At 46.6% G+C, this 18,889-nt stretch overlaps 3 protein-coding genes and 1 long non-coding RNA gene across 11 annotated transcripts in view; 2 read left to right on the forward strand and 2 right to left on the reverse strand.

Annotated features, from left to right (window-relative positions):
* Positions 1-6,474, reverse strand: part of SAMD8 (sterile alpha motif domain containing 8) — a 45,452-nt gene extending 38,978 nt beyond the window's left edge. For 2 of the 3 annotated variants that reach the window (XM_031956418.1, XM_031956417.1), the window contains exon 1: positions 6,219-6,474. In XM_031956418.1, the coding sequence (XP_031812278.1) occupies positions 6,219-6,407 (189 nt within the window). In that variant the 5' untranslated portion in view covers positions 6,408-6,474. Of the gene's footprint in view, positions 1-3,671; positions 4,404-6,218 lie in introns of those variants that run through there. The other variant, XM_031956419.1, reaches the window with a different exon arrangement.
* A 976-nt stretch (positions 6,475-7,450) lies between these two features.
* LOC100921194 (dual specificity protein phosphatase 13) lies at positions 7,451-15,591 on the forward strand. 3 transcript variants are annotated; one of them, XM_031956421.1, is made up of 5 exons: positions 7,451-8,797; positions 9,624-9,841; positions 10,745-11,135; positions 14,089-14,241; positions 15,399-15,591. In XM_031956421.1, exons 1-3 carry the CDS (start codon positions 8,634-8,636, stop codon positions 10,951-10,953), a joined length of 591 nt encoding a protein of 196 aa, XP_031812281.1. In that variant the 5' UTR covers positions 7,451-8,633; the 3' UTR covers positions 10,954-11,135; positions 14,089-14,241; positions 15,399-15,591. The 3 variants fall into 3 exon arrangements, with proteins under 3 accessions (XP_031812281.1, XP_023349952.1, XP_023349954.1); XM_023494184.2 differs by lacking the exon at positions 14,089-14,241; XM_023494186.2 differs by lacking the exons at positions 14,089-14,241; positions 15,399-15,591 and having other exon boundaries at positions 9,624-9,939; positions 10,745-10,861.
* On the reverse strand, positions 8,795-10,890 carry LOC116421943. 2 transcript variants are annotated; one of them, XR_004232539.1, is made up of 3 exons: positions 10,807-10,890; positions 10,555-10,646; positions 8,795-9,209 (listed from the first exon to the last, which is right to left on the reverse strand). It is a non-coding gene; the product is annotated as an uncharacterized LOC116421943 (long non-coding RNA). The 2 variants fall into 2 exon arrangements; XR_004232538.1 differs by lacking the exon at positions 8,795-9,209 and adding an exon at positions 9,752-9,835.
* LOC100920926 (dual specificity protein phosphatase 13) lies at positions 11,054-17,470 on the forward strand. Of its 3 annotated transcripts, XM_031956420.1 has the most exons (5): positions 11,055-11,135; positions 11,571-11,773; positions 15,929-16,109; positions 16,573-16,793; positions 17,207-17,470. In XM_031956420.1, the coding sequence occupies exons 2-5, from the start codon at positions 11,695-11,697 to the stop codon at positions 17,449-17,451; spliced, it is 726 nt and encodes a 241-aa protein (XP_031812280.1). In that variant the 5' UTR covers positions 11,055-11,135; positions 11,571-11,694; the 3' UTR covers positions 17,452-17,470. The 3 variants fall into 3 exon arrangements, with proteins under 3 accessions (XP_023349940.1, XP_031812280.1, XP_023349945.1); XM_023494172.2 differs by lacking the exon at positions 11,571-11,773 and having other exon boundaries at positions 11,054-11,135; XM_023494177.2 differs by lacking the exons at positions 11,055-11,135; positions 11,571-11,773 and adding an exon at positions 15,412-15,629.
* Positions 17,471-18,889: the final 1,419 nt, after the last annotated feature.

Raw genomic sequence — 18,889 nt, forward strand, 5'->3', positions numbered from 1 at the left:
TAATTTTGTGACAAGTTGCAAAAGTGTTTAAAGTGACAGCTAAGATACTAATAACTAAAATACAAATTCCCATTTTAGTTAATTAGACCAACCACATGAGAGAAAGCAAAATGATTCTCAGTACATCATTAGGCAGTCTTATAAGGCAGAGGACATAATTACAGTGAAGCAGCTATTCCAGTAATATTCCATATTCCACAGACATAAAGACTATAAAATCCTTACAGACACTCAAATTATTTTCATTACATAGCATACCTATCTGCAACAAGTTTTTTAATCTTTGTATTTTAGTGCATAAGGGAAACATACACACATAACTGAATTAAAGGACAGAAAAGGACTCTATTCCAATACTTTCATTTAACAGATAAGGAAACTAAGGAACAGAAGGGTTATGGGGTTAAGAGACTTGCACTGATAAATCTAGGGCTCTTGACTCTCATGTTCTTTTTCTATTAAGCCCTGTCACCTAAGATTATTTTATTTATGTTCAGGGCTAAATTCAACAAAGTACTGTCTCTATTTCCAGAAACTTTTCTAAAAACATCTAAAATATGATTCATTAATATCTATATAGTGAGAAAGTAATAATGTCCTAGAAAAAAATTCCTAGGAACTCTGGTTCCTAGATAGTATACCATGCTTATACGGTATACATACAAAACTCAGTAAGAAAAAAGAAAAATTAATTATGTAAAAATTAATTAGGTTACTATTTTCCTAGGAAGAAATCATAAGCTTATAGTGTGCTTCAGCAGATTTTGGAAATTACCTAATTTTTTAAGTCTTCACTGAATAAGTTCACTGAACAAGGAATTAAAGTAGGCAATTAATTCTACCAGTTTACAAATAGATGAAATAAAGGATAACACACAGTTCTGGGAACAAAGGTCTGAACTACATTGTAGTATACTGATAGTAATGTCAAGGAATTAATCTAAATTATTTACAGTTGGTTTGCTGACCTATCATGAGTGTAGTTTAGCTTACTTATGTGGTATATCTAGCCTTTTTTTCTTCACATCATTCTTCAAATCAGAGAAAGGGTTCTAAAACTTTTTTTTTGTATCATGGACAGAATTCTCCTTTAGCAGTCTGGTGAAGCTTTCAGACTTCTCAATCTCATATTTTTAAATGCACAAAACAAGATATGCACTATTACAAAGGAAACCAACTATATTGAAATACAGCTATAATTTTTTTTTTTTACTTTACAAAACCCCACCAGGTTAAGAACTCTCAAATTACAATTCCTGATGGGTAAATCTTTCCTATAAACTAAGTACTGTGTGTTTTTTTTTTTAGGTATCATTCTTTTGTTTTTATGATCATTCTCAAAATAGGTACTTTACTTTTTTACTGAACTCAAAAGCATGGTTTATATTTACTATATTAAAAACTGCCAGGAAAAAAAAAAAAAAACAGAATTGAAGAAGGAACAGAAGATTAGCAGAATTCTGAATACAATTCCCCATCCTTGAAGAGTCAGCCACCTACTTGTTCCTAAAATATTAAATGGGATTAAGATTACATTCAACCATCAAGTATTCAAACCATTAAATTAACATCTGAAGACTGGAGATTAGATATAATGATCAATGAAATCATTATTCTTAAAAATGCTACAACCAGTGATCCAACAAGACTTAATGGTGAATGAAAAGCTGACTCAAAATGGCAAATGCTATTATGGTACTGTGAAAATGCTATAGTAGACTTGGATCCAGATTTAATGGATAGTTCTGGCAATCTTTGCCTTGCCAATACTATTATTAATGAAATTGATATGGATTTAATTAAATTTCAATGACAAGACCTATTTAGATGACTTGAAGGTTTTTCTAAATCTTAAAGTAGCCGTAGAGAAATGAAGGTTTTTTTTTTTTTTTTTTAAAGAGCTTAGCTTTTTCAGTAATGTAAGTGCACAGGAAGATTCTAATCAACAGAATCCACAGCTTTCATTCCTCACTCCCACCTAAGGAATTTTTTTAACTGTAAAAAATATACAAGCGTGCAGAAAAACGGTCTCTCAAAATATTCTAAAATGATTTCTTCTCAATATCCTGCAAATTCAAGACTGCAAATCAAAGCTATTATGTGAGTGGAATTTAAAACATAAGACAAGAATTATATTGAGAACTTGCTAAGATATTGACTTTGGGGTCCCTGTCGATGGAAACTGCTACAATAAAGTCCTTCTAGTATTTTTAATAAGTAGTCTTCTTAGCTAGAATTTAAGTTCCTCCTATATTGCCTCAAAGTGAATTTTTCATGGCTACAGTTAATATGGACACTTTCAACTGTAAATTATGAACTCATTCATACAAAGTAGTTAGGAAGAAGAAAAGTTACTTTCAAAATTCACCAAGTAGATCTAAAAGCCCCAGAGGCATGTAAGCAAAGAGGGATCTAAGAATAGGGTCATGAGTTAGAGAAAGAGATTAATGGGAGATCAATATATATTACCAACCTATCATAGATCCATCCACCAAGCCATTAAATATAAAGATTAGGTAGAAACTAAGGTTATATATATTCAGAAATGCCTTGTTCATAGATGCCTGACCTACATTTTTCATATTTTAAATTAACTTCCTGATCTCTCAAGGTCAGGAGAGTCACAGGGCTTTTAACAAAATAAGAAATCAGTCATACTGAAATCTCTGGTCAAGTGGCTATTTATGTTCTTGTCCTACTGTTACCCCTTAACATGTTACATCATATCCTTAGAGAGAAGCAACGTTTCAAAAAAAAAAACAAAAAACCCAAAGTTTTCAAAGAACAAAAAACTGTATTCAATCAAAAAAATGACAAAAATTTAGCAAATAGAATAATCTTATTTACAAACAATAATGGATGTGTGGGAAGACGAAAAAATAGCTTAACTATTTTTAAAAATCAATTATTTTGGAGACAAGCTAAAACGATTATTTAATACTTCAATGTACTAAAGGAATTTAAACATCTTGCTTAATTAATCCTCTACACCAAAGTGATTTCCATACCTCCTTTCAAAAATTGCATAAGAATTCTTGATACAATGCTTTAGCATAATATTAACTTGCATTTATATATTCACAATTGTAAATCAACATCAAAAACATTAAAACTATAGAAACTAACTATATTTTAGAAGCAAATTCAAAGTGGTTAAATACATATGAGGAAGATAAATGAACTAGATTACAAATCCTTCTGTAGCTATCAACATCAAACTATTACCCCAGTTCAGGCTTGAAGAAAACACCTCAGAAGAGAAACTTAGAAACTTTGACTTCGTTAATGTGTGACTTCTCTTAAGACTAAAAAGAAATCCCATTATAACAACCCAGATTAAGCATCTCTTTAAAAAAAAAAAAAGCGGTCAAGATTCTCATTCCTAAAAAATTCTATAGAAAGTTATCACCTATATCAACTATATTTTGAGAAGTATTGAGGGTTTCTGTCCAGTTACAATGTAAAAGCTTAAAAACAGGTCTTTTGTGTTAAATATTAGCCTTTATTAATCTATCCATAAAGCTTACTTCCACTACAACTTAATGACTCTGAAATCTGGCAATAGTAAACAAAAGGAGTTGGATAATTAGATATACTGATATAATAATGTCAATGACACCTCCAGGCTTGCTTTAAACCTCAGCTAAAATCCTACTTTCTATTCCACCTACTTTCCAGATCCTTGTTAATTGTAATGTCTTCTTTCTGTCCATTATTTCCTCCTTCATTTGTATATAACTTGTCTATATTTATTTGCATGTTGTCTCTCCCATAAGATTGTGAACTCCAGCACAGGAATTGTCTTTTGCCTTTTTTCGTATCCTTAACCGTGTTAGCACAGGGCTTTGCAATGTTGTTTATCCTTCCATTTTCAGAGCATCTGGGACATCATGAGTGTGATGCTTGATTCCCACATGAACTGGTCCAAGTGAGGCAGAGTTGCACAAAGTCATCTGTCTCCCTTGCTTTTGAGTCACAGATGTGCAGTGGCCTGGGATGAAATGAATGACCTTGGTGTCTTCAGTGGCTGGCCAAGCTTTTAATTCTCCATTGAGCCTGCTTCTGCCCATGGCCACAGGAACAAATTGTTCTCATCCACTCATTTCCTCCAGGGAAGTCTTCACATGCCTGAGGCAGACATCTCCCCATCAACTCATTGACGGGTTTCAGGCCTCTCAGTTATCACCCATAACCTGGTGTAGTCCAATTTTTTGACTGGGGTATAGTCATTGCACATGAACAGCTTCTTGAAGCCACAGGTAACAGCTGGGAGAATCTGATGAACATCAAAGCAGTCCAAAAAAAGACCTAGAAAGCCCTCCTGCCAGACATACTAGATCTCCTGAACACTCCAAACAACTCAAAATAATGTGTAATTTCTTCATAAAAGACTACAAATGGATTTAAATAGAACTCATAATTGTTCCTATTAAGAAACAATTTGTGATAAAATGATATAATCATTCTAAGCAATTAAGAAGACATTTGACTAAACATGTACAATTTACCTTTCACAAGAAAAATTAGGAATGGAGATGAAAGGCTCAGGAGACGATCTTTTTACAATCTTTTTAAAAAACTGAGCTCCAGAATATCACAGGTCAAGCTCAAAATAAATTATATCTAAATCATCACAATCACCAAATGCATGTTCTGAAATCCTAAGTAATGCTTACTGGGCACTTTAAAATCAAACCTGGAATCCAATTTAAGAATACTTGACAGCAATGTAACAGGTACTTAACAGAGCTCTCTTTAACATCAACATGCTATCTAAATAGAAGGCGCTTACACTGACACTCTTTACAACTAAAGATTTTCCTTATTAGTTTCATAAGTAAAAATCAAGTCTTTTGACAACCTAAGATAAAATACTGAATCAATTCAGTATTTTGTAAAATGGTTGTTGGCTAACTGATCTGCGTATCCAAGGACAAATCTATAGGGTGTCTACCCACCAACTAGGTTATTTATAGAATTATCAACTTTGCTATATCATAGTTTCTTAGTATTTAAGAATTCCTCTAAATCAATAAGCTATTTTAGTTTTGGGCAGAATGTGCTCAACACACGGATTACATTAAGATAACCAGTACTGCAGTATCTTCTCCTGAGCCTCTCATCTCCATTGAACAAGAATAAAAGTAACATAGGTAGAAGCGCATGATTTTTGACCTTTAAAATAAAAGGCTGAACGAAACACTGACATTTTACAGGTAGAAAACTTATGAAAGAATATTATTCATTTCTTACTATAGTGTCTCCCCGAACCAATTTTTTCTTGGCCCATGTACAATATCTTGTTATGTTGCCTCCTATAAAAAATTTCAAGATGCCCACCTGTCTTTGTTAGCAGGGAACTTAAAAGTTTCCTTTAAAAAAAAAGCCATTTTTGGTTCTGTCCCACACTTGGTGACCCGATCTGGGGTTTTCTCGGAAGGGACATCGGAGTGTCTTTGCTGAAGCAAAGGGAGCTAAGTGACTTGTGCAGGGTCAACCCGCCAGGAACCGGGGAGTCGGGTCTTTGGGACTGCAGGCCCCCCCCCCAAGGGCTCGAGGTCAGCCCCGGCCCCACTCGGAGGGGGCCCCGAGGCTCCAAACTGAGGATGCACAGAGTGGGCCACCGCGGAGCTCGCTAAGAGGGAAGGGCCACCGAGGCTCTTCTCCGTCTCTGACAAGCTCTTTACGGCTCGGGGAGGGCAAAGCCTGGGGGCCCGGAGCCGGCGCCGCCAGCGCAAGCGCTTCATTTGTTCGCACACTTTTCCCAGGACCGCCCCGGGGCCCCCCAGCGCCACCAGCCCCAGACACTAACTCGGGGGTGCATCTCCCCCTGACACACACTCGGCACGCCGCCCCCCAGCGATGTGCACGCACACTCCAGGCACTGACACACACACGCTGACCCGAGACACAACCCAGGCGTGCCCGCACACCCCCCACTCGAACCACGCTGGGCTGACACGCGCACGCGCAGGCACACACACACCTGTCACACACCGGCACGCCCCTCCCCAGACAGAGCCCCCACAACGCACACACCTGTCACACACGCAATGCCCACCTCCGCCCACACCTCCGCGCGCGCGCGCAACCACTCTCTCCCCCCCGCCGCCGACCCTCCCCCACCACGCTCAGCCGCCCCTCGTCGCCAGCTCCGCCCTCGCCCCCGGTGGAGGAGGGGAAGGCCCGGACCTCTCAGACCCGGGTCCGAGGCTCACCTGCGCGGGGGCCTCCGAGCCCCTCCGACACTCCGGGCAGGAGCTCTCCTCCGAGTTGCAGCTGCTGCCGCCGTCACTGTCGCTATCCCGGCGGCCCCTCGGGGCAGGGTCGGGGCAGGGGGCCTCGAGCAGGATCGGGGGCGGGGGCGAGGGCGGAGCTGGCGACGAGGGGCGGCTGAGCGTGAGCATCACACTGGGGCCTCGGGCACCGCAGCGCCCGCGGCAGCGCCCGCGGCAGCGCCCGCCCGAACCGGACTGTCGCTGGCCGGCGGGCCCTCGGCAGGGCTGGGGCAGGGGCCAAACCTCGGAGAGGGGCGGGAGAACGAGGGGAGGGCGAAACGAGGGAAGAAGGCGAGGAGCCACGGGACGGACGGAAGCGCGGGCGGAGAATGCGCTGCGGCAGGCCGGGCCCGACGGACCCTGGGCGAGGCAGGGAAGAGGGGGGAAAAAAAGCGGAAGGGAGCCAATCGAGGCGGGGGAACGAGGGAGAGGCAAAGGGGCCGAGGGCAGGGAAGCGGGGGAACTCGCGGCAGCCGGTGGGGCTTGCGGGCCGCTTCGGCCGATCCCCAGAGGCCTAAGCGCCGAAATACGCGACCTCGGCCCGCCATGTCTCCGGAAGCGGGGCGAGGCCAGGGGCGCGCCGATTATCGGCCGACCTCTCCGAGGCCGTGGCGCTTGGGTTTCTCGTCAGCGCCCGGCGTCTACGGCCGCCCAGCTTTCTGCTGCTTCTCCGAAGAACGGGGCGCAGCTGACGCCGAGGAGACGGGCCTGACCCTCGAGCGGCGTCAGATGCGATCTCCGAGGCCGGCCCTGGCCCCAGTTGTTCGAGAGGGGGGGCGAGTGACAGCAGGGCGGCGCTGCCCGAGCGGCGCCTGTGCTCGCTCCTCGAGTAACGGCCCCAGCCGGCGCTTCACGTCTGGGGGAAACAGGGCGGAGCTGCCTTGTCGGGGCCTCAGATGCGGGCCCAAGCGGAACCTTCTCCCCCACGCCCTAGGCGGGCAGTGTGCGGGCCGGCCGTCCCGGGGCCCTGAGCTCTCCCCGGTCCGGACCTCCCATTGTTGCGGTGACTGAGAGCAGGAAACAGCCGGAAGCTGCTTGTCGGGCCTCCGGGGCCCAGGACGCGCCCCTGGGCCCAGCCCCAAGGGCGCCCTGCAGAGGCGGGCCCCCGGGCCCAGGGGCTGCCCCTCCATGATGGCGCAGGAACGCCTGGCAGCGCGCGCCGCTCAGGAGGGCCGCCGGGGCCTCGGCCAAGGGGCGCCCTCAGAGGCCGCCGGGGCCTCGGCCAAGGGGCGCCCTCAGAGGCCGCCGGGGCCTCGGCCAAGGGGCGCCCTCAGAGGCCGCCGGGGCCTCGGCCAAGGGGCGCCCTCAGAGGCGGCGGCCGCTGCTCGGGAGCCGGGGCCAGCTCATGCTGCCTCCTCTTCTTCAACCTCCCGTTTCCGTGCCAGACCCACAGCCTCTCGTAGATCTCAAGCTGGAAGGAGCCTTAGAGGCCGATCCAAACGCCTCCTTTTGCAGAAGAGAAAATAAAATCGAGGAACGGAGACATTTATTCACACGTGCTTTGCTCAGCCCTCGGACCACTTGGGGTCTTTTCCATGGCCAAGATCTGTCCCTTTCCATGTTTCCACCATTCTACAACTACCTCCCCCTCCCCCCGTTGGCTGCTTCTTGCGCAACCCAGGGATAGTTTTTACAATCTGTGATGATGGGAAGCCGGGTCTTAAACTTCGCCATCATCCCCCATAATGTCTAGCTGAGGACTGAACCCTAGGAGTCTTCCCTGCGGACTTGGGGTTTCATTTTTCCTCCTTAAAGCATAGCCGACGCTAAGGGGGGGTCTGTCCAGGAGCTTGGCCCCGATGATTAATGAGTGTTCCTGCCTGTTCTGGGCTGGAACCGAAACAGGATATTCTGCCTTCCTGAATCTATCTGGGCCCATTCCCCTCCCTCACATGTCCAGATCCGGGCCTGGAATTAGGCTCCAAAAGGAAACCGTTATTGGCCACTCTGGCCTGCGGTCAGAGCTTCAGCCCCCCCCCCCCTCCCCTCTCCATCCTGGCTACTACCAGGGTCATCCTCAGTTCTCAATCCTAGTGCCTCCGGGGCAGGCGTGGGGTTGGGAAGGGGTAGAGAGAAGGCAAAAGTCAAGGCTCGGGTGCTTGGGGAGGGGAAGGTGGGAGCTAATCAGGAAGGAGAAGCCACTGCAGGTCACAGCCCTTGCTGAGTCACTCACTGCCGTCCCACCTGCCCCTGCCAGTCTCTGGGCAGAAAAATGATACCTGAGTGTGAGGGAAGGCACAAGTTCCAGGAGAAGGTTATTACACTCTCCACCCCACCCCAACAGGACACCCACAAACACAGCCAGCCAGCCCTTGGATTTCTCGGAGATAAGAGGCCGCAAGGTCTTTATGGCCCATGTCTGGGGACGAGGTCTCCCCGAGAGAGATCAAAGCTGAGACAGGTATTTCGGAAGCTCCCTGCCCTAGTGTCTCTGAAGTAGAGCAGCTCCTGAGATCAGGGGAGGTCTGTGGCAGCAGCCATGTGGATGAAGTCTGGCCCAATCTCTACCTAGGAGATGCGTGAGTGGTCTTTGGGGATAAGAAAATGCAGTTGTGCAGGCGGAGGGAGGGAGGAGAGGAAGGGAGCCTGTTTTAGGAGGAAGTCTTTACAGCAAGGAGTGCCTAGATGTACAAGACCATGGGGGGTGGGGTGGGGTGGGGTGGGGGACAGGTCCTAGGTGGGACAGTGGGACACAGCACTCCTAGAAGAAAAAAAACTGGACTTAGAAACTAGGAGTTTGGGGCAGCTTCCCAAAGTCTCCCAGAAACTCAGCCTGGGCTAAGGAAGGCTTAGGGGATAGGAGATGGTGAAAATTACAGGAATTTGAGTGAAAGACAAAAAAAAAAATGGAGTCGGAGAGGGTAATGTAGTCCTTCTCAGCCTGTTGCAGTCGGTTCCAGCCCTCCTCTTGGCTCAGAATGACAGTGGGAGCTGGGGACAAAAAGCGTCAAATGCAAAAGGTAACTTGCAGACATGATAAAAGGGAGATGCAGTGTGGGGAGTGGACAAGGAAAGTCAAGAATCTCCCTTTTTCTCCACCCATGGTCCAAATCCAGTGAAACTGGTAGAAAAGGGTTTCCCCCCAAACCTGGCTCCACACTAACCACAAGGAGAAATATGTGTTGGGATGAGGGGGGAGGACCAGGAGCCAGGGAGGAAGGGGTCCAAGGCTTGGGCTTGGGGGTCATTTCCTTTGCATTACAGTTTTCTTCCTCCGTACCAGAAGCCTGAGGAATTGTGCTTATCTGCATAGCCGACCAAAGCCTCCATGCTGATGTTCGTCTTCCCTAAGGCCCCAGCCTGGATCAATCCCCCTACCTCCCTCTCTGTTGTCTCTTCCTCCAGGGCCACAGCCAACAATCGCTTTGAACTGTGGAAACTAGGGATCACTCACGTGCTGAATGCAGCCCATGGAGGGCTCTACTGCCAGGGGGGACCCGACTTCTACGGCAGCTGTGTGAGCTACCTGGGGGTGCCCGCTCACGACCTTCCTGACTTCAACATCAGTGCCTACTTTTCTTCAGCTGCTGATTTTATCCACAATGCCCTTCTCACCCCTGGGGGTACGAAACTAGGGTTAGGAGTGGATGGGGGATCCCTCTGCCCTCCCAGAGATGCCGTCCATCGCAGAAAGCCATCGCCCCCAACCGAGGAATTTCAGGTTTTAAGAAATCCCCCACTGTGATGAGATGGTGTCCCCAGATTTCAATTAGGAAGCTTGGGGCAGGAGAGAAAGTCAAAGGGCAATGCAAACAGAAAATGCTGGGAGTGGTCCCTGTTCCTACAATTCTGAGTTCACTCGGCTATCCAGCCTCAACTCTTTTTCCTTCATGGGTGACTAGACAAATCGGCTCCACTTTCTGTACCTCGGTTTTCTTATCTGTGCAATGGGATTGAGGATAATGATGGCTTATAGCGCACAGTCCTTTAGACTCTTTAAGGCATTTTCACATATAATTACCTCAGCCCATCCTGATAACCATAACGTACGTAGGGCAGGCTAAGTTATTCTACCCTTTTCTGGGATATGGACCATGAGCATCAGAGAGTGAAGGGAATCGCCAACATGAGTGACTTTTGGTATCACCAAAGATCCCCAAGATTTCTGTACCATGTCATTGTGATAGAAAATAGTGAACATCAACTAGAAGTGAAGTCAGGAGGCCTGGGATTAGGTGTCTCCCTGACATATTAGCTGTTCAGCCATGGCAAATCCATTTCAACTCTGTTTCCTGATCTATGAAATGGGAATGATGAAAATCCTCGAATTCTGTACCTCACAAAGTTGTGAGAAGAGCCGTCCTTAATCTTGCTGTGTTATAGACACATGAGCTGGGATTATTGCTCCCAGAGGGAGGTTCCTGGGCCCTGGAGAGAGTAGTAGGTGATTGTGTTTCTGGTGGGAATGAGAGGGGTTTGCCTCCCCCGGAACCTTCTCACCACCCACCTCCCTCTTATTCCTCCAGCCAAGGTCCTAGTTCACTGTGTGGTGGGGGTCAGCCGATCGGCCACTCTGGTCCTGGCTTACCTCATGCTGAGGCAAGGGCTGACCCTGCTGCAGGCTGTGAGTTCCGTGAGACAACGCCGTTGGATCTTCCCCAACTCTGGCTTCCTCAAGCAGCTGTGCCAGTTGGACAGGCAGCTTCAGGGAAAAGGGGGCACGTCAAGGGACTGAGGGAGCAGCCCCCCATCGCTTGTGGTCCTCACCTACCAGGAGACCGTCTCTCTGCCCTTCCAAGGGGGATAGGACAGCCGACAGAAACATCACCAAAAAGGAGATTTCTGTCTCTGCAAGACCAGGGCTGATTTGGGGTGCAGGAGGATTAGGGGCCAGGACTGGTGTCTTGTCCAGGACAGGTTAGTGCTGGCTGCCCCAAGGATTTGAATGCACCCACTCTTCCTTGCCCACAAGGGGATGGGAGGGCAGTGGAAGGGTTCCCAACTCTAATGCACCTACAGAGAATGGTCGGATCTCTTTGGGAGGAGTAAACAATGTTTAGGGGGATAAGATCTACTCTTTCCTATCCACTAACCCCTCAAGTGCCTTATGTTTCTCAGTTTGGACACTACCACACTGGCCATCTCCTTTGGAAGATGCTGGTTTTCCAATCCAATTAGATGGCTAATGGAAGTTTGGTGGGAGAAAAGTAGGAGAGAGAAGGAAGAAAGAGAACATAAAGTATGGGGAGTGGGGGGTGATAAGTATGTTTGTGGGTAGGAGGTGTGGACAGGGAAACTTGCTAGTTGCCTAACTTTGTCATTTGGGCCGGGCCCTACTTCCTTCCCCTGAAGACAGCAGAGGGGCAGGAATGAGGAAGGGCCCGAGGAAACTCCCTGTAGTCATCCTAACTGGAACCACCATCTCCCAAGCCATAGGAGAGACCCATCCAACCCAGAGCTCACACTCAGCGCCACCATGTTAGCTACCATTTCATCCACCAACAATGCTCTGAGTACTGAGGCTGGAAGCTGTAGGAGTGTGTGCTGGGAAGGAGGTAGGGCCCTCGAGCTTTCCTTGACAGGAGGAGCAGACTGCTGATAGTTCTTAGGGGGGGTCTCCTTTACCCTTCTCCCCTGGTCCCAATGGGCATCTAGGTAGAGACCTAGCATCTGTCAGCGGCTCCCACATCTCCAAGCACCTTTCCTGGTTCCTGGTCTCCCCATCAGCTTTTCCTTCCTCTCCTCTCCTCTCTCCTCTCTCCTCTCTCCTCTCTCCTCTCTCCTCTCTCCTCTCTTTTCTCTTCTCTTCCCTCATTCTCTATTTCTCTGTGTCTCTCTTTTTCTCTGTCTTTGTCTCTCTGTCTCTGTCTTTCTATCTCTGTGTCTCTCTGTGTCTGTCTCTCTTTGTGTCTCTATTTCTGTGTCTCTTTCTCCATCTCTGTCTTTGTCTCTCTGTCTCTCTTTCTCTTTCTATCTTTGTCTCTGTCTCTATCTCTGTCTCAGTCTCTGTCTGTCTGTCTCTCTCTCCCTCTCTCTCTCCTCTTTCAAAGGCTCACAGTTAATAAATGTCTAAGCAGAATTCACATCCAACTCTTCCTTTTTTCTAATTCCACACACACTCAGAAGTAATCTAGGCTCTGACTCTAAGGGCATGGACTTCACACTAAATGGTCTCCTATCTCAGGTACTTAGAAATGGAGAAAAAGGAAAGCACATGTTATAAAACAGGAACCTGAGAATTTGATGAACCTGACTCTAATATCCACGTTTCCCTGGTTCAGAAAATATGGCAGACTTTTTTGAGGTCATCCTCTGTGGCCAACCCTTTTCTCTGCCAGATCTCTCCTAGCCCAGTCCAGGAGGAGCCCTCCTATTCTAAGACCTCTAGAGAAGCTTGAGTTACCACCCCATTTCCCACTTCCCTTTGCTTGGTCCTTAAATTCATTCATAAATCTATTCTGAATCCTTCTTGCTGTCAGTTAAATTCATATCTTCTTGTTCTATGATAGAGACAGATGACCCATATTTCTGCTCCCTATGATACAGAAAGTTTTGCCTGTTTTGATGACCATTCTTCCCAGATCTTTCCACAGACTTTTAGTGGTGAACTTTGGCATTTGCTTCCATCTCCAATTACAAAATTGAAGGGGGATAAGAATTTCCATACCTACTTGCTATTTTGAGGTTCAGAGACCCAATGACTGCAGCAGACTCAAAATGAATTGGTATGGCAGCAGGGATTGAAGGGGGGGACATGAACTGCCATATAGGTGACATCAAAGAGACAATTTGCTATGCTGAATTAGAATCAGAAGACCTGGGATTGAATTCTGCCTGGACATTTTGTGACTGTGAGCTTTTGAGCATGCTGAACCTCTGTTCCCCACTTTTCTCATTTGTAAATTGAAGGGGTTAAATTTGATGATCCCTAAGGTCCCTTCTAACTCAAAATGCATGATCCTATCAGATAGGGAAGTGACTTCCCGGCTCCCATCAAAGCCAATTAATAAATATGAAAACCTGAATTTTAAATTTCGCTGGCCTGCTCAGAGAGTCTGCCAGGTCTTCAGATCTTCAATTTGGGAAAATGCCAGAATGAATCACTAAAGATATGGTTGTTAAACCTCTAAAGAGGCAATAGATGATTATAAAAAGCCAAAGTGGCTTTATCAAGAACAGGTCAAGCCAGACTAACCTCATTTCCTCTTTTGACAAGGTTATTAAGCTAGTATATGCGGAGAATGCTGTGTTTATAGCTTATCTAGATTTTCACAAAGTTTTTGATATTTTCGCCTATTCTTATAGAGAAGATAAAGAGATATGGATCAACTGATAATATAGATTGATTCATAGCTGGCTGGATGACTGGATTCAGAGAGCAGCTAGCTGTTAATGGTTCATTGTTAATGTGCCAAGGGGCCCTTATGTATCCCAGCGATGTAAGCTTGGCCTTTGATTTTTAATATTTTTTTAAACTATGACTTGCATCTTTAATGACTCATTAAATTTGCTTTAGAACAAAGCTGGGAGAGCCAGACAATAAAATCATTGATGAATCAGGATCAAAAAAGATTTTATGCTGAATTTAATGAGAAAAAATTCAATTATGATAAGTCACTCCTTTGGGTCCCAAATGTCAACTTCACAAGTACAAGATGGGAGAAGCAAATGGTTGAAGCAAATGGTTAGTCAGGATTTCTGAAAAAGATCTAAGGGTGACTGCAAGCTCCACATGATAATGATGCAACAAATGGAAAAAAACCAAATGCAATCTTGGGTTTGTATTAAGCTTCCAGGAATAGGGGATGATAATGCCTTTGTGCTTTTGTACCTTGCTCTTATCAGTCATCATCTATTATATTGTGTTCAGTTCTGGATGCCATACTTTTAAGAAGATTCTTAGTAAGTCAGAATGTGTCCAGAATAGTTAATCATGGCAACCAAGCATGGCAAAAAGGATTGAATCTGTGGGAAGATTGGTTAAAGAAACTCTGGAGAAGTTTTAAGAAGACTTAAAAACATGGTATGTGCTTTCAAATGTTTACAGACCTATTTTAGGAAGGAAGAACTAGATTTATTCTGTTTGGCCTCCAAAGAGCAAGGAACCAATTTAGTCTCTGTCTCAGAAAGAACTTCCTAACAATGAAAGCTCTTCCAAGCTGGAATTAAGCGCTTCCAGAGGTAGTAAGTTTTTTCCTCCCCGTAGGCCTTCTAGAGGAGGCTAAATGACTATTGGTCCAAGTTATAGTTCATATTGGGGCTGAACTACATGGTTAATGGTGTTCCTTCCAACCCCCAAATTCTGTGATTCTATGATCTCTGGGTTTCCTAAGTCTCCTACTTGAGGAAGTCGCCCAGATAAAGAAGTGACTTTTTTTTAGAGGTCGTCAAATTCAATCCTATCTTTTCACAAAAGAGAAAGCTGAAAGTCTAGAATTCATGTTTCTTGACTTCTAATACAACCTCTTTCTATCATACCATATACTAGATCCATATAAGCTAGAAACCGACTCCTCCCTGACAGTGCTGGAGGTCAATAAATTACTCAAACAATCAGGGAAACCAGGAAGGAAGGGCTGAGTTGCTGAAATAGTCTTCCTACTATTCTCTTCCTTGGAAGTTATAGCCGAGGAAAAACTAAGTCTAGAACTCACGTTTCTTGACTCCTAGTACAAACCTCTTTCTATCATACCATGTACTAGATCCCTTTCTGTAAAATGAGTTAGAAACTGATTCTTCCCTGACTGTGCTGGAAATCAAATCAATTAATCAATCAGGAAAGTCAGGAAGAAGTGTTGAGTTGCTGAAATAGTCTCCCTAGTATTCTCTTCTATGGGCTTTTCTTTGGGTTATGACTAAGGCCAGTTGGACTTTGGTAATAAGAGCCAGGATGACTCAATAGAAAGTCAGTGGCTATTTCGTAACTTCAACCCTTTTTTCATTAAAAAAAATAAAAGGTTACTAGAGGTGGGTGACCTACAAATGAGACTTTGGCTTTTTTATCACATTTATTTCTGAACATACTTCTCTCCCTTTTTCTAACCTTATAACAACAACAAATACAAAGTTTAACAAAAACAAACCAATATATATTGACTGTGCTTGACACAGTCACAGTGTTCTTCTACCCCTTCAATGAAAGGAAGAGTTTAAGTTTATTTTCCCCTTGTTTCCATTTAGGACTCAAGAGAGGAAGGTAGTCTAGCCTGGAATGCTTCTTAAGGAGCTAAATCTTTGGGTCCCTTGATGGGGAATGGGTCAGTGGCTAAAGTGACTTTTTGGATGAAAAAGAAATTTCAGAATGAGTCTATTCTACAAGTGAAAGAGTAGGAAGGGAAGATGAAAAAGAAAAAAAAAACAGAAAAAGAAGAAAGGTGGAAGAAACTAGAGCATCTGGAGCCAAAGAAATAGGTATGAGGATTCAAAGAAAAATTCCATCTTGCTTCCTGTTTTATGACAATACATCTTTGGGGAAATGAGGGATCCTTGGTCTTTTGTCAGCCCACTTAAGTCCCACAACCCAAAGGTGAGAACTTCAAGGAGGGGATTCAAGTTGTCCCCTCAACCTCCCTCCCCCCACATCACCCACACTCTCATGGAAGTAGGCTAGCATTTTCCTAGGGAAAGCAGAAACCCCTAACAACTTTTTCTCTGAACTTATCTCCTTTCTACCCACCCCTTCCCCTTTTTTGTTGTTTGTTTACTTCAAGGTTCTTTTCGACCCCATCCTGACAAGAGCACTCCCCACTGGGAGTCAGGCAGGTGGAAGATGTTTCACAAGGTCAGAGATAAAACACCAGAAATAGATGACCTGCAGCGACTCCTCTGGACTCAAAGAGGGCCTGGGAACCACATGGATGAAGTCTGGCCTAACATTTATGTGGGAGATCTGTAAGATATCTCTGCCCGTTCTTCCTCAGTCCCTCCTGTCTCTCCCATGATCTCCTATCCTTCCCCAAATCATATGTCCTAGGGCCCAAACTGTTGATCAAATCCCAGAGGGATCTGGGGCTGTCCTGGAGAAGCCATAGGGAAGGGAATATTAAACTAGCTGTATGTGTTCCCCTTCCCCCCCCCCCCCCCGTCATGATCCCTAGAGACTGAGCCATGGCGCTGTAGGACCAGGGCTGGATTATAGGGGTTGAGCCCAGAGTTAGGCTCTGAGATACTGGGGTTTAGGAGGGTGTTTTAAGGTTCTGATTATGATTAAGAGGTTTCCATTTGAGATGTGAGTTAGGGTAGGAATTAGGGTTGGGGATTCTTGAGGTTGAGCCTCAATCAGACTCCCAGGTATTGGGATTGCCATCTGAGCTCCTAGCAACTTCATGTGTCTTGGGGCTCCTTCCCCCCACAGATGGGCAGCCAGGAATCTCAAAATGCTGCAGAACCAAGGAATCACTCATGTCCTCAATGCTACCCATGGGGTGCTGGGTGTGTCTACAGGATCCAGTTATTATTGTCACTTACCTGTGACCTACCACGGGATACAGGCTTTTGATGACCCAGCCTTTGATCTCAGTGCCTTTTTCCATGAGGCAGCAAACTTCATCCAGGGAGCGCTGGACACGCCGGGCGGTGAGAGGGCAGGCCAGGGGGAGGGAGGCTCTCTTTGGCTCAAGCCCCCCACCCCATTCTCAGGATCAGGCAAAGATAATTGGGAGCAGGAGTCGGCCTAGAGTTCTAGGATCCCAAGGCCTGTTGAGGTTTAAGAGCCTTCCTGGCTCCTGATTTTCTGTTATATTGGGCTGCAGGTCCCCAGTCTATAAAATGGAAGAGGGACTCTTCTTTCAGTCCTTCCTTTCATACCCACTTTAAGTTGCTCTCAATTCCCCATACTCATGGCATGGTTTATTGAAACAAGGAAACCTGAGTTCAAATCCAGCCTTAGATACTTATAGATGCCATGATCCTGGCAAGTCACGGAATCTCTCTTGCCCTCAGTTGCACTTGATGGCCTCTTAAAACTCCGTTCCCCTGATTCTCTGCAGGGAAGGTGCTTGTCCACTGTGCCATGGGGCTCAGCCGCTCTGCCACCCTGGTCCTTGCCTTCCTCATGCTCCGCAAGCAGCTGACCCTGGTGGAAGCTCTGAGGACAGTAAGTGTCCATCGGAACATCTGCCCCAATCGAGGGTTCCTGTCCCAGCTGCGTGACCTGGACCTGCAGCTAAGCCAGCAACAGAGTAAGGGGAGCGGGGAGAATCTGATGTCATCCGCCACTTTGCACCGAAAATAAAGCGGCCGTTTTTAAAAAACCAAAGCTTCCCTGGCATCTCACTGGGTTCAAAAGCTCTGTCAATGGCGTTATCCTCCCTTAAGAAGAGATTGGAAGGGTCTGGAAGCTGTTCCTAGCCCTTAGAACTGTGTCGGGGGCTGAAGTTTGAGGCACCAAGATGGCGGGGGGACACTGTGAGGTGGCAGGGGAGAACTCTGCCAAGCTTCTCTAGGTACTTTCCTGTGGGACCTTACCTCTGGGCTGATTCAGGTCACAAAATGACCTGTCCAGGGTTTAGGAAATTCTTCTGTACAACCCTTCCCAATAGCTCCTCCTCTGAACTTAGCGCAGTGGCCCCTCCTCCGTCTGGATAGAATTAGGGGTGTCAGAGGGACCTCCAGCTTCTGCAAACATTGGCCAGGAACTCGATCTCATTTCCTGGCAAAGTCCTCCCCGGCGCCTGCCACTCTGCCGTGTGGCCTGGCATGTTACCACACGAATTCCAACAACTCTGTGAAGAGGGAAAGAGCATAGGAAGCATTTGCACAGCACCTACTATGTGGTGGGCACTGTGCTAAGAGTTTCACAGAAATTACCTAAATGCACTTGGGCTTTTCTCTACCCACCCCTTCTTTCTGATACAGCCAAGGGCACGGGGGCAGGGAAAGGAGATCACAGTCCGGCTGGACAGCCAGTGGTCAAGAGCAGGTGGCCCAAAGCCAGCCCGGTGTCCCTCCCTTTCTGCATCATACTTCCCTTCTGAAGTGGGACAAGACCACCGTCAGTAGCCTTCTTCCATTTTGCCTTCTGTTTCTACACAGTAACAAAGGCTTGAGGAGGACACCGGCCCACTTTTAATCCCCTTGGCCAGGGATAGTGGCTTCCAGCCTTCCCCCACTGTCCCCCCACCCCACCTCCCAGCAGTCACTGACACATACCACATATATAGCCCAGGCTGTGGCTGGACGAGCCTTCGCCCGGCCTGCAGAGCTCAAGGATGGGTCAGGCGTGGAGGCGGGAGGCGAGTGCTGGCTCTGCCAGCCCAGGCTCTGTCTCATGCCCTTGCCACACCATCATCTCAGCATCTTCCCCTCCCGGGAAGGAAGGGGGCTGATGGCACCCGGTAGGTGGGTAGTAAGAAGAGGAGAGCGGAAGGGGGGAAGCAGATCATGGTTTATAATTAAACCCAAATCCAAAATAGAAGCAGCTTCCACAGAGCAGAGACAGGCAGCTGGGAGTCCATAGCCAGCGGCTGGAACCAGGCTAGGCTGCTACAGGTGAGTGCCGCCTCCTCCTCACCCATTCTGGGCAAGGGCCCAGCCCCTTGTGGCAAATGCTTGGGGACTCAGGGCCAAGGACCGTCACCCAGAGACAGAGAGACAGGTGGGACTTGGGCACGGGAAGACCGATGGTTCAGATGAACGCCAGAACTGCAGAGGGAGCCCTGCAGCAACGGGAC

The sequence above is a fragment of the Sarcophilus harrisii genome, chromosome 2 (genome assembly GCF_902635505.1).
Source record: "Sarcophilus harrisii chromosome 2, mSarHar1.11, whole genome shotgun sequence".
NCBI classification, from domain to species: Eukaryota; Metazoa; Chordata; class Mammalia; order Dasyuromorphia; family Dasyuridae; genus Sarcophilus; species Sarcophilus harrisii.

Excerpts from the sequence above, each read along its gene's own strand:
- LOC100921194 (XM_031956421.1), top strand. The coding sequence starts at position 8,634 with ATGTCTGGGGACGAGGTCTCCCCGAGAGAGATCAAAGCTGAGACAGGT. Across the intron at positions 8,798-9,623 it reads AATCTCTACCTAGGAGATGC|GGCCACAGCCAACAATCGCT; the intron begins GTGAGTGGTCTT and ends CTCTTCCTCCAG. Across the intron at positions 9,842-10,744 it reads TGCCCTTCTCACCCCTGGGG|CCAAGGTCCTAGTTCACTGT; the intron begins GTACGAAACTAG and ends TTATTCCTCCAG.
- LOC100920926 (XM_031956420.1), top strand. The coding sequence starts at position 11,695 with ATGTTAGCTACCATTTCATCCACCAACAATGCTCTGAGTACTGAGGCT. Across the intron at positions 11,774-15,928 it reads GAGTGTGTGCTGGGAAGGAG|GTTCTTTTCGACCCCATCCT; the intron begins GTAGGGCCCTCG and ends GTTTACTTCAAG. Across the intron at positions 16,110-16,572 it reads AACATTTATGTGGGAGATCT|ATGGGCAGCCAGGAATCTCA; the intron begins GTAAGATATCTC and ends TTCCCCCCACAG.